This window comes from Sturnira hondurensis, unplaced genomic scaffold (assembly GCF_014824575.4).
Source record: "Sturnira hondurensis isolate 20B ecotype Veracruz unplaced genomic scaffold, ASM1482457v3 Scaffold0000880, whole genome shotgun sequence".
In the NCBI taxonomy this organism is placed as follows: domain Eukaryota; kingdom Metazoa; phylum Chordata; class Mammalia; order Chiroptera; family Phyllostomidae; genus Sturnira; species Sturnira hondurensis.
The window spans coordinates 1,222,902-1,235,927 of NW_028073511.1; the positions used below are offsets into that span (position 1 = coordinate 1,222,902).

The 13,026-nt window shown below is 48.2% G+C and overlaps 1 protein-coding gene across 5 annotated transcripts in view; it reads left to right on the plus strand.

Annotated features, from left to right (window-relative positions):
- Nucleotides 1–13,026, plus strand: part of DAAM2 (dishevelled associated activator of morphogenesis 2) — a 111,264-nt gene that overhangs the window by 94,857 nt on the left and 3,381 nt on the right. For 4 of the 5 annotated variants that reach the window (XM_037052076.1, XM_037052067.1, XM_037052085.1 and 1 more), the window contains 10 exons: nt 737–763; nt 1,794–1,900; nt 3,087–3,171; nt 4,676–4,782; nt 4,904–4,992; nt 9,031–9,199; nt 9,373–9,480; nt 10,353–10,413; nt 11,567–11,698; nt 12,835–13,005. In XM_037052076.1, the coding sequence (XP_036907971.1) occupies nt 737–763; nt 1,794–1,900; nt 3,087–3,171; nt 4,676–4,782; nt 4,904–4,992; nt 9,031–9,199; nt 9,373–9,480; nt 10,353–10,413; nt 11,567–11,698; nt 12,835–13,005 (1,056 nt within the window). The remainder of the gene's footprint in view (nt 1–736; nt 764–1,793; nt 1,901–3,086; nt 3,172–4,675; nt 4,783–4,903; nt 4,993–9,030; nt 9,200–9,372; nt 9,481–10,352; nt 10,414–11,566; nt 11,699–12,834; nt 13,006–13,026) is intronic. The other variant, XM_037052104.1, reaches the window with a different exon arrangement.

Here is a 13,026-nt window from a genome sequence, read left to right on the forward strand (position 1 = left end):
TGTCCAGCAAAGCTCACCTAGGCTACTGTCGCTCAGAGGTTGCCCAGACTAGGGCTGAATTCACATCAACAGAGCTGGAGAGAGAGAGATCTTGGAGGCTGTGCAGCCTTGGTCACCCCCTCTTGCTGTCTGGGGCCTGAATTGTGGGGCAGAGAGAGGTCCTTTCAGCTGTGGGCCTTCCCTCTCTGCTCAGTGGAGGACCTGACTCAGTGATTTCAGCCCCATCAGGGTCAGGTAGGGAGAACCAGGTGAGAGCTCTGCCTCCTCAGCAACACCCCTTAGAAATTCAAAGGCAGGCAAGGGACAGGGGGCCAGGGGCAAAATTCCGGGATATGGTGCTTTCCTTTGCCTCAGTGTCTCCTCCCCTGTTGAGAAAGTTGAACTCATGGGAGTTCAGAGGAGAGGGAGGCCTGGGATGGGGTGCTAGGGGCCTGGTCTGCCCTGATTGGGGAGTGATGGGTGGTCCCACTGTGCCCAGGGCATGTGGGAGACGCTGTCTGTCCCTCGCTTTGTTTGGCTTGTGAGTGTATGTCTGCTAGAAGCAACTCCTGTTGGGTGCTGCTTATAGGTCTCCATCTCTAGCCATGGGGTCTCACTGGGGTGAGCATGCCTTTAGGCATGAGGAGAGTAGAAGATAGGGGCCCCTATATCTCTTCTCTTATTCCTGATCCCTGTACCTCTTGGCTAACATTGTGCATGTTTAATTCTCTGTTGGCTGTGGCTGCTGCCTGCCTAGGAGCTGATAACTAATACTTCTCAACAGGTGAGTCACTCATGGGGCTCTGGACACTCCAACTTTTATCTGCTATCCTGGGCTGCTGCCCTGTACTGGGCCCAAAAGAACGGGTCTGTCCACTCTACCTTCCACCATATTACCCATCTATATAGGGGGCCCCAGGGGCAGGGGTCAGTCCCCAAAGAGAAGGCAGAAGTATAGGACGGGGCTAGTGCTCACAGACCCTGGCCAGCAGTGGAGGTGAGTGTGTACTGGAGTAAGGAGAAAGCTCCCAGGTCTATTGTCTTCCACAAGGGAGGGGTCCAACACCAGGCTGGCCAGTAAGACTGCACAGGCTGGACACAGTTCACCAAGGTAAGGATGTGAGTGGTGGCCCTGCAATTGTATGACGTGGAGCATGTACTTGGAGGGAGCTCCCAGAGCAAGAGCTGGCCACTGTCTACCTTACCAGGGGCCCCAGAGAAAGCAGGGGGGATCTTTGATTTATTGGGAATATGCCCACTGAAACCTCAGAGGAGAGAATTCTACATGGAATTCTGCCTCAGTTTCCCCACCCCTGAACATGCGGATGCCCTCTATCCAGGGCACAGGGGGCTGTGCCTGAAGTCTCCTGGAGTCCAGGAACTGTGGACTTATGGGGACTTAGACCCAGCTTCTTATAAGTTTGGGGAGGCTGTCTGGGTCGGATGGTGGGAGAGGGGGTTGATTCCCTGGGGATGTGTAAATATCACATTGCCTGGAGTCATAGGGATCAGTAAATCCCCTCCATCAAAATAGCTCTTTCTCTGGTTTGCCCAGAGAGGGCAATCTCTAAAAAGGGGGGCTCCTCATTGCCCCCCAACTCATTCTAGCCCATGGTAAAGTCCCAGATGCCTCCTATTAGGGTCAATCACTAACCACTGTGTTCCTCTCTCTCTTGCCTTTTTCTTTGCTTTTCTACTCTTACACCAGGAGCACGGTCTGGTTGGTAGGGAGGTGACTCATGGGAGGGAGGGGGCAAGTAGAGGATTGCGAAAAACACACACCTCAACCTTTCTAACTGGCTTGTTGGTTGCAGAAAGAGTTGGGCTCCACTGAGGACATCTACCTGGCCTCCCGAAAGGTCAAAGAGCTGTCAGTCATTGATGGCCGGAGGGCTCAGAACTGCATCATCCTTCTCTCCAAGTATGTTTATGCTGGCCCTGCTTTTTTGTCCCCTGCCCCGTGTTATGTTCCTGGGGGTAGGGGATGGGCCCCCCAGGATGCAGAGGACTGAGGTGGGGCTACTGGAGGAAGATGGTTAACTTGAGTACTTGAGGGAGATAGGTGCCCAGGGACTGGGGTGATAGCAGTCTCTGGCCTCACCTCTCTACTGCCCTCTGGGAAAGGGGATGGGGCACTAATCTAGAACTCTCCCTGTGAGCAGCAGCATGGGGCTCTGCAGACAGGAAACTGCCCCAGTCTCATGACTCGTGACCAGCCTGGTCAGCATCTGGTAGTAGAGTTGCTCTAAGCCCGTGGAGGGCCCCACCAGGCTTAGGCCACAGAGCAGCATGATCTCAGCCCCCAAGCATTTCCCACGGCTGCAGAACAAACAGGGCAGTATCTGCACTAACAGCAAAGCTTCTGTGCAGGGCCTCCTGCCTGGGCCAGGGTCAGAGGGCACCGCCTCCCATACTATTCTTAGTGCTGCCCTGGCTGCCTCTGGGACAACCACCCCCTTTCCTCCCACAAGGCCCCAAGGCCTCAGTTTCTCTTCTTTAGTGGTGGGGGAGAGGTCTGCACCTCCAGAGGCCCTGTTGGCTGTGCATCTGGATGGAATAGAAAAGGTGTGTGTGTTTGTGTGTGCATGTGTGTGCGTCAGGGGCAGGGCTTCTCCCCCACTCCCCAGACAGCAAGAGGGACTGGCTGTGTGGGAGCTGGGGCGCTGTCACAGACTGAGAGCTATTCTGCTTTCTGAGAATGAAGGAAGCAGGAAGCTGCCTTCTTAGAACTGCCAGTACTCCCACCCTCCCAGGGACATGCTACAGATATTTTAGGCATGAGGGGAAGGAGGAAGATCGGAAACCTCTCTCTGTGTCTCTCAGGCTACACGGAAGATGGCTCTTTTACTCCCACATGTCCCTGTCAGCCTTGATGGAGACTCAGACACCAGGCCAGAGACTCGCGTCTTTATTTAGGGACTAAAATACCTCATCATTGAGTTTATGGGGTGAACCAGATTAGTTCAGTGTGAGGAGGCTTTGCAGAAGAGCTGAGGAGGAGGACTCTCAAATGTGCTCCCACATTCATGTGAGGGAGGGAGAAGGTCTGGGGTCTGTTCTGAGCAGAGGGCCCAGGCCAGGCTGCTCAGGGTGGGCTCTTGCCTTAGGCTGAAGCTTTCTAATGAGGAGATCCGGCAGGCTGTCTTGAAGATGGATGAGCAGGAGGACCTTGCCAAGGACATGCTGGAACAGGTGAGGCCCCTCAAGAGGAGAGCAGCTGAAACTAGGGGGCAGTGTGCCCCTTCCTAGCAGCCCCCAGAGAGGCCAAGAGGTGACTGAGAATTCAGGCTAGAAGCTGGAGGAGTGGGGAGAGGCGTATAGAAACTCCCCTGGGCCAGCCTTTCTGCGGGGAGGCCAGGAAAGGCTGCATCTTTTCCAGGGAGTTGAGGCCCCGAAAGGAGTCCCGTGGGTCTCCAGCAAAGTCAGTGACCCATAATCAGATCTTCCCCAAGTCACTTCCACCTCAGTTTGCTGTGTCCTTCAAGAGAAACCTAGAGAACCTGACATAAAACTATCAGTAATTGGACTTTATTAAAACTGTGAAATCTTTTCACCAAAAAGCACTCTTACTAGAGTAAAGAGAAAGCCAAACTTTACAAGATGTCTTCCTTATGTATATCCAGCAAAGATCTCAGATTCAGAATAAAGAACACTACAAATCAGTGAGAAAAGGACAAACAACTGTACTTAAAAATGAACAAAACTTTTAACAAGTACTTCCTAAAAAAGAATCCCTAAGTGGCTCATTCCTATTAGTCATCAGAGAAATAGGGTAGAAATAGGTGTGTGAATACCTGTTCTAAGGTTAGAACCAGAATAGCTAAGACTGAAAAGACTGACAATTCCAAGTATTAGTTAGAAAGTGAGGTGATTGGAATTCCCATTTGGTACAATTATTTTGGAAAATAAATTGGCATCGCACACTAAGGCCACACATACGAGTATACCTACCCAATTGCCCAGCAGCCCCACTCCTAAGTATACACTCAGACACTCAAACTGTGAACAACCCATTGTCTCTCAGTAGGAAAGCAAATAAATAGACTGTGTGTTGTATATTACTGCAGTAGAATACTACTCAGCAGTGAACAAAAACCAACCTATCGAAACTTACATGATAGAATCTCAGACACTGAGTGAAATAAGGTAGACATCAAAGGGACATACACCTTGATTGAGTACATTGATGAGGACTTCAAGAATAGGCAGATCAACTCCAAGGTGATAGAATTCAGTGGAGAGGCTCTACACTGAGGGAGGGGTGGGTTAGCTGATCAAAGTGACACAAGGAAACTTTCTGGCGGGATGGAACTCTTCTGTATCTTGTCTGGCTGGTGGTAGATGGTTTTGTAAAAACTCATTGAACTGCACATTTCAAATGGATGTGTTTTATGTAAATAAAGCTTTAATAGGGTTTTAAAAAGAAGACAGTCACTGTCTATATACTTAAGAATAATCTACTGTATGTAAGTTATTTCTTCATTTCAAAAACTTAAAAAAAGAGAAATGCAATCTAGAGCTGGGTGCCCTTTCATCCTTTTTGGACAGCTAAAGTGCAAACAGTCTACATGAGGGCGCCTCTGCCTTTTAGGGGGACACTTCTCCATCTTAAGCCTCGTGAGTGTGTGGGCTTCTGTGTGCTCTACCATATCAGTTCCCCACCAGTTTCCTGTCTGACCTTCACTGCTCTTTGCAGCTCCTCAAGTTCATCCCAGAGAAGAGTGACATCGACCTGCTCGAGGAACACAAGCATGAGATTGAGCGGATGGCCCGTGCTGACCGCTTCCTTTATGAAATGAGCAGGTTGGGGCATCCAGTGCAGCAGGAGGGGTCAGGGAGGGCAGCTTGAGGACAGGGCTGGAGCTGGCTCTTGGGGCTGGGGCTGGAGGGGGCTGCCTCATGACGTAGCTCACCCTGTCCACAGGATCGACCACTACCAGCAGCGGCTGCAGGCCCTCTTCTTTAAGAAGAAGTTCCAGGAGCGGCTGGCTGAGGCAAAGCCCAAAGTGGAAGGTACGGCTGAGGGAGTGGAGGAAGCCTGGAGAGGAGAGGCATCTGGGGAGGCCAGGGAGGGAGTCCATGAGCAAGGGCAGAGGGAAGACTCCCCCAAAACCAAAATCAAGGACAAAATTTAAAATGATGATTACTGTAGATATACGCACTTTATATCAGTACATGTGCCAAACGTGGACACATTTCCTCCACCTCAGCATGCAGAATCCCTAAAGTGGAGGATCTGTTGGCATCTGCCCTAGCACGGGACAGATCTGCTGAGAAAATGATGACACAGTAATGCCCCTTATTCGCATTTCACCTTCCATGGTTTCAGTTAGCCATGGTCAACCGTGGCCCAAAAATATTAAATGGAAGATTGCAGAGATGGACAGTTCATAAATTTAAATTGTGCACTGTTCCGAGTGGTATGAGGAAATCTTATGCTGCCTTGCTCCATTCCACTTGCACATGTGAATCATGCCTTTGTCAAACACATCCATGTTTATATGCTCGCTACTCATGAGTCACTTGGTAGATGTCGCCATTATTAGATCAGTTATCAGATAGAGAGAGACTGTGTTCACATAACTTACATTATACTATATTGCTATAATTGTCCTAATTTATTCTTAGTTATTGTTCATCTCTTACTGTGCCTAATTTATAAATTAAACTTTATCATAGGTATGTACATATAGGAAAAAACATAATAAATAGAGGGTTCAGCATATCACTGTTTCAGGCATCCACTGGGGGTTTTGCAGGATACCCTCCAGGGGTAAGGGGGACTGAACCCCCTCCTAAACAGGCCGTTTCCAGACTAGCGTGTTGTTATTAAATGAGGATCATGTGCCAAGCACTGTGTGACACACTCCACGTGAATGGTCTCACTTGATCCTCACAACAACCCAGTAGGTGCACCTATTCTCTCATCTCTGAAATGAGGATATGCTGCCTGAGGCCTTGTTACTGGTGCGTGGTGAAGTCAGATAGTGCCTGATGTTCTTCAAAATCCATCCCTTCACTCTCACCTTGGTGCACTTCCCGGAGGGTGGCAGAGGGCGCAGGGCAGAGAGTTGGGAAAGGCACGTAGTCAGGGTGGTGGGAAGCCGTGCAGTCAGGAGGGGGGATGCCGGCGAGGCTGTGAAGTTCATTTGTGGTGAGGACAGGGTCCGCAGAGTGGAACAAGGGAGCCTCTGTCCAAGATGCTGAGGGGAACAGGCTGGGGACAGCATGGGCCCCCTCTACTGGACACCGGGGCTGGCTAGCACTCCCAGGACACTCCCTTCAGAGAATGGCCCTTTCTGAAGTTCTGCAAACTTCTTCAGGGGGGTTTCTGGGGATGGGTGAAGCTTGGCAGAGCTAGACACAGACATCTTCCGTGATCTGAACCCTGACTCACTCATACACACACGCAGTAAGGGAACTATGGGCTGGCTGAGATCACAGAGGGAGAAGGGTCTGTGAGGTGAGTGACAAGGAAAGAGATCAGCGGTGACTCTGCTGGTCTGAGGTCTGGTGGCACACCTCCAGCCACACCCAGAGGGGAATGCTTTCCTTTACACAGCTTTCTTTGTCCTGCTGCTGACTGTCCTTGGGGCCTGAAGCACAGCTAAGGGGTTCAGCCCAAGGCATATGTGCTCAACTACTTGTGTGTCTTGGGTCCATGGAGCAAATGTGAGCAATAGCCACTTGAAGCTGTGGACCCAACCATAGGAGCTTAGCCACCAGTTAGGTTTACAGCCAGATAATTTCCTACTCCTGGGAGCCCACTCCTAAACTCTTCCCTAAGAGTTAGTCACTGCTTGCTCAGAGAATAGGGGGGCTAAGCAGAGCAAGATGAGTTTTGGATGGCACAGCCAGCTGGGGAAGGCCATCTCCGCCCTGCTGTGGCGTGGCTGCTGTTCTAGAAGGGTCTGCGGGTCTCTTTCCTCCGGGAGTTGGGAAGAAGCAACTGAATCAGGCCAGTGGGCTTGACTGGGTGGACATGACAGGGTCATGCAGAAATCAGGGTTTGTAGTCCTCCTTTTAGTTCTCCAAGGGAATATTCCTGGGTGAGCTAAGATTTGTGACCTGTCCCAGCTGGTTGAGGAGATAGTGACGCCTTTTCACACACCCCTGTCCCCAAGCTGGCCCTCTGGGTCAATTTGCCAGAAGTCAATCCACTAGATTTGACAAACTTACCAATTCTTTTATAAATATATTCATGATTTTCTTTACTATATTGTTATGAATATGTTTATTGCTTGAATATACCAAATTTACCAGTTCTCAGTATGAATACATTCACTGAATATAGTCAAGATGAGTGTGGTTTCAAATGTAAACGTACTCCTATGAATATATTCATGGGTATATGTTCCTATGAATGTGCTGGAAGTGTCTGTACTGCATATGCAGGTTTTCCCATGTACACGGATTTCCTTTGAACTCTTGTCATCTGTTTTGCCAACATTTTTAGCATTTTCAGTATGATTACTTCACAAATTTTTCAAATACTGTGTCAACCAAAGAAAAACTATCCCAACCAATAAAAATTGCTGGAAACTTTTATAAGTGGCTCTATTTTAAAGTGAACTTTTTATTGCAATATGCAGGTGGAAAAGTACACAAATCATAAGGGTTTTACTTGACAAATTGTGGTGAAGTAAACTCACCTACATAATTGACCCCAGGTCAAGAATGTTTCAAGCCCCCTTCTTCAGGTTCCCCCTCCAACATCATCCCCCAACCATTACTTTCCTCTCCTCTCTAGAGGTTTTATCTGTCTGAGATTTCATATAAATGAGATAGAGTCTGAATAATTCTGTGCTTGTTTCTTTTGCTCAGCATTGTGGCTGTGAGTTATCTCTGCTGTTACGTGTAGCAGTGGGTTATTCTCAGGGCTACATTTTATTCCACTTATGAATATACCATAAATTATTTAATTACTCTATTTGTATATAACTTAAGGGAAAAATAACTAGAAACCACTCGAATACCCATCAAGTATACCATTTGATCATAGAATATTGGAATATGTACATGTTCAACTTTAGAAGCCACTGACAAACCTTCCTTAATACTCACTTTTACGGCTTTTTAAAAATAATTACTTATTTTTAATTGTCTTGAAGATTTCTACAAATACTTAGTCAGATGGTTCTCATTTTATCTTCATAGCAGCATCTTAAGGAATGTTCAGTTTGGCATAAGCCAAAGATTATAGAATAGTTTGGTCTTCTTATCACCACATTTAATAATCAAAAGCACATTCCATAACTAATATCCAGATTTTCAGTGTAGGATTTGTCTCCTTATTCCACACATCTGCTATAAATACGTAATAGTTGGGGAAAGGCCAGAGCATCCACATTAAAATTAAATACTGAAGTTTTGGTTACCATTAGCTTAATTTGTATTTCTAGCAAATGCATTATTTAAGACATGGGAAGAAAGTGGCTAAAATACCTAAACGTTAGAACGTTTTTAAAAATGCTATTCAATGGGATGTTAAGTTCAACGACACCATCAATTATAAAGCATACCATTATCTTATAGAACAAAAATAATATGGGAATATTACAGTTGGTGACATGTTATAATTTAATTTGACAGGAATTTTCTTCTTTCCAAAATAAATCAATAAAATTCAGCATTTCAAAAGAGCCAGAAACAGTCCCATAATATGTAAAATGCTGAAATTTAAACTTTAATCACTAAAGTTTAGAAAAGTAGTATATTTTTATGTGTCCCAATAGAAAGACTGTATTAATAATCTTTAAATATACACAAGAAAAGATATTCTCAGATACATTCTTAGGGAGAGTTGGCACATTCTGAGAATTAGTTATTTGGTAAATTGGCTTTTGGTGAGTTTGTTTCTTCCCCTGGAGGTGGGCAGGTGTGGAGTAGATTTGCCTGAGGAAGGCGGGGACATAGTCTATGACCCTCTGAGAGCTGAAGACACTTGCAGTCCCTTTTCTAGACTTTGCAGTGGCACCGTCCTGGGATGCAAGAGGACCAGCTGCTCTGGCCTAGTATATGTAGGAGTCTGACCTGTCCCCCCTCTCCCAGCCATACTGCTGGCCTCCCAGGAGCTGATCCGCAGCAAGCGTCTAAAACGGATGCTAGAGGTCGTCCTGGCCATCGGTAACTTCATGAACAAAGGGCAGCGTGGGGGTGCCTATGGGTTCCGAGTGGCCAGCCTCAACAAGATCGCCGACACCAAGTCCAGCATTGACAGGTGGGACCCTGTCCACTTTCCTAACCTCCATCCCACCCTGTGTGGACTCTCCCCTCCTCCCTTTTACTCTCTCGCCACTTCCAACCCAACCCAAGGCCTCTTTCCCCTAACACCTCGCCCTAGTTTCCTGCTGACCCTCATTCCCTTACTCATGACTTGATTTTCATCCACAGAAACATCTCTCTGCTTCATTACCTGATCATGATCCTGGAGAAGCATTTTGCTGACATCCTGAACATGCCCTCAGAGCTCCAGCATCTTCCAGAAGCCGCCAAAGTCAAGTGAGGGATCCCTCTGAGGCTTCCTTCCCGCTGTGTTCACACATGCTCTAATCTAAGTGTCCTCCATTGGGGTTACTCAGGGCTGAGGAGGAAAAGGCAGTGCCTTGGGGTCTGCCAAATGAAAACAGATAATTTGCTCTCCAATCCTTATTTGAGAGATGCTTCCAGGAAACAGAGGGGGATGGGCACCTGGAGCTTCACCCCGCCAAGGAAGTGTGGGAGACAGTGTAGGACCCTCTTTCTTATTTTACCCAAGGGATGAGAAAGCTGGGACATCATATACCATCTCCTGTCAGTCACTGGCTAAGTTCAATTGAACCAGTCAACTGGTTCAGGGAGCAAGGCATTACTACTAGGCCCCTAGAAAAAGTGCCCACACAGTTGGAAGTCAGGACTGCCCACTATAAGGGATGGAGATATGGGTGGGTCAGCAATGGTATCTGCTGCATGCAAGAAGTCAGACCTGAACGCACATAGACTGATAGAAGCATCTTCAGTAGAAGCAGAAATGCGGTGGTAAATGGCTAATATGCATCAAATGCTTCCTGCTTGCAAGTCTAATACTTGTAAGTTAAGAGCTCACAAGTATTACCTGATGGTAAAAAAAAAAAAAACATCTAAGACAGAGGCCATGTGTTAGAACCTTTCTAATATGCAGCCTGCCATCTGATCTCCAAGGATCTATAGGACATAAGTTTCATCCCTGCCAGTTTATAGAAGCACAGACAGAGCACGGAGGGGAGGTGATTTGCCATGTTAGTGGCCAGTGCAGGGCTGGAGCACAGGTCACTGACCCCTAGGCCACTGGGCTTTGCTTGCCCTATCCCTGGACCACCCTCAGCTCCTTTCCCTCCCTCTGTGTCCCCCTACAGCTTGGCAGAGCTGGAGAAGGAGGTGGGCAACCTCAGGAAGGGCCTTAGAGCAGTCGAGGTGGTGAGTACATCATGTCTGCCTGCCTGGGTGTGAGGGGATGCTGTCAGGGGCACTGGGTCAGGTGATGGACCCCCAGGCAGCAGATGCATTCCTGGCCCAAAGGTCCTGGCTGGGGTGATAGAATAATGGGCATAGCCTCTAGCACAGAGTTAGCCCTCTGGGTAGGATGACTGAATTATCTGGGGATTAATTTATTCTCTCAAAGAGGGACATTGAGATTATCCAGGTCACTCTCCAACATGTCTACTGGGTGGTGGAATAGAATGGACTGTAAATGAGACACGTGCTTAAGTTTGATTCCAGTAGATGGAAGAGAGGACCCACATCCTTTGGGAGATGGGTAGTGGCAGGTAGAACATCGTGTGACACTGGGGACTGGTATACCCAGGAGTTCCTGCCTTATGTCTCTTTACCTCCTCCTGGGCCAGTAGAGGAGCCAGGGGCTGCACACTTGGCTGGAAACCCAGGTCTCTGGTTGCCACCATGCCTGCTCTGAAGGCTTCTGAGATGATACTACCTCTGGCCCTAGGCTAGGCAAGAAAACTAGAGTCCTTTCCCGTGTTCACTGAGTGTGTGTATGTATGGGAGTGGGGTGGGGTGATGTTACACGGGTAAGAAGAAAATCAGCTTAGAGACTGAAGTTAAATATAAGAAACAACCTTTCATTGCCATCATGATGGGATGGGGGTGGGGCAGAGGATGATTGCCAGTTTGTGAAGTACCTCCCAAAGCATGGACCCTGGACCAGCAGCATCAGCAAGGAGATTTGAAAATGCATCTGCACACAGACCACCTGAGGGTCTTGTTAAAATGCAGATTCTGATTCCACAGGTATGGGGTGGGACCCGAGAGTCTCTCTTTCTTCAAATTGCCCAGGTGATGCTAATGCTGCTGGTGACAGGCCATGCTTTGGGTAGCAAGGGTCTGGAGAAAGATGGCAGGGTGGGCTAGGGAAGGATAGAGGCAGGCGGGCTGGTTGATCGCTCTCACAATCTTCACTGCCCCTGAAATTGTGACACTTGGGGCATGCCCCCTTCCAAAGGAAGGCTCCGTGTCCTGTTACTGACAGGAAGGGCAGGGAGTGTGGCAACTCTGGAATTCCCAACTTTGATCTTAGCACCCATCTAACCAGCACTTTGCTCTCCATCCTCAGGAGCTGGAGTATCAGAAACGCCAGCTACGAGAACCAAATGACAAGTTTGTCCCAGTCATGAGTGACTTCATCACCGTTTCCAGTTTTAGCTTCTCAGAGCTGGAAGACCAGCTGAATGAGGCCAGAGACAAGGTGAGGGTGGTGCCCCAAGCCTCCTCTCACCCTCAGCCTAACCTTACCCCCATCCTCTCCAGTCCAGCCTTAAGTAGACAGCTCCTTCACCCATTCCTACCAGATGGCCCAAGCTTTGAGGAATAACTATTGCTTTACTCCTACAAGAAAGGCAGTAGCAACTCTGATATTATATCTCAGAGTTGGGTGAGATAGAGATCTTGGACTAAGATCATAGTCCATTCATCAGGTGTCAGGCACCACATTAAGTGTTGTCTTATTACCTACTTTTTGGGTTTGTTGAAAGGTTATTAGCTCTTTTGACAGATATGTACACTGAGATCCAGAGTGGTTAAGTAACTAGCCCAAGGTTTCCCAGCTGTGACAGACAGAGCTGGGTTAGAATCCTGACTCTGGATATCAGCTTTGGTCTCATTTGCTATCTTCCTGCTTCTCACCCTAATATGCACATCAACCTCATCCGTGGGAGTCTTAGTAAAATGTGCATCTTCCTTCAGGTGTTTGGAATGGGGCCTGTGGTTCAGCATCTCTAATAAGCTCCCAGGGGATTCCCATGCTGGTCCATGGAGTGTACTTTGAGTAATGAGGTCTTTCTTAGAGGACTTTGAGTGGTTTAGAGATGGTAGTTCTCATTAAAGAACAGTGAGTGCCTGGCACATACAGTGATAGCTGACACTTTACATCTATTAACTGGTTTAATGCCCACAACAACACTATGAAGTAGGTTCTATTATTATCACCACTTACAGATGAGAAAACAGGCACAGAAAGGTTAAATAATTAGCCCAATAAATATATGATTTCTGAAGTCCTTTTGAGTTCTGACCAGGCAGTCACTTCCCAAGGTCTGTGGCTCCAGATCCTATGCCCACACCACAACAGACCCAGAAGTGGCTCTAGACAACTTCATTGGCCAGCGTGGATCCCCATGTCCCAGGGTGCATGCCTTCACCCTTCCCCTCAGCCTTGCCCCGACCCTGATGATAATGGAGGTCTCCCCTTCTCCAACTCTGACCCTATACCAAAGTCCCCCACTCTTGGGCTGGGCTCTGCCCTGGTTGGCACCCAGCTAACCATGTGGCCTAGGCCCATGGTGCTCAGGGGGGACTCTCCAACATCCCTTTTCTTCGCAATAGTTCTCCAAGGCCCTGATGCACTTTGGGGAGCAGGACAGCAAGATGCAGCCAGACGAATTCTTTGGCATCTTTGACACCTTCCTTCAGGCCTTCTCAGAGGCCCGGCAGGACCTGGAGGCCATGAGGAGGAGGAAGGAAGAGGAGGAGCGACGGGCTCGCATGGAAGCCATGGTGAGCGGTGGGCAGGGCCTG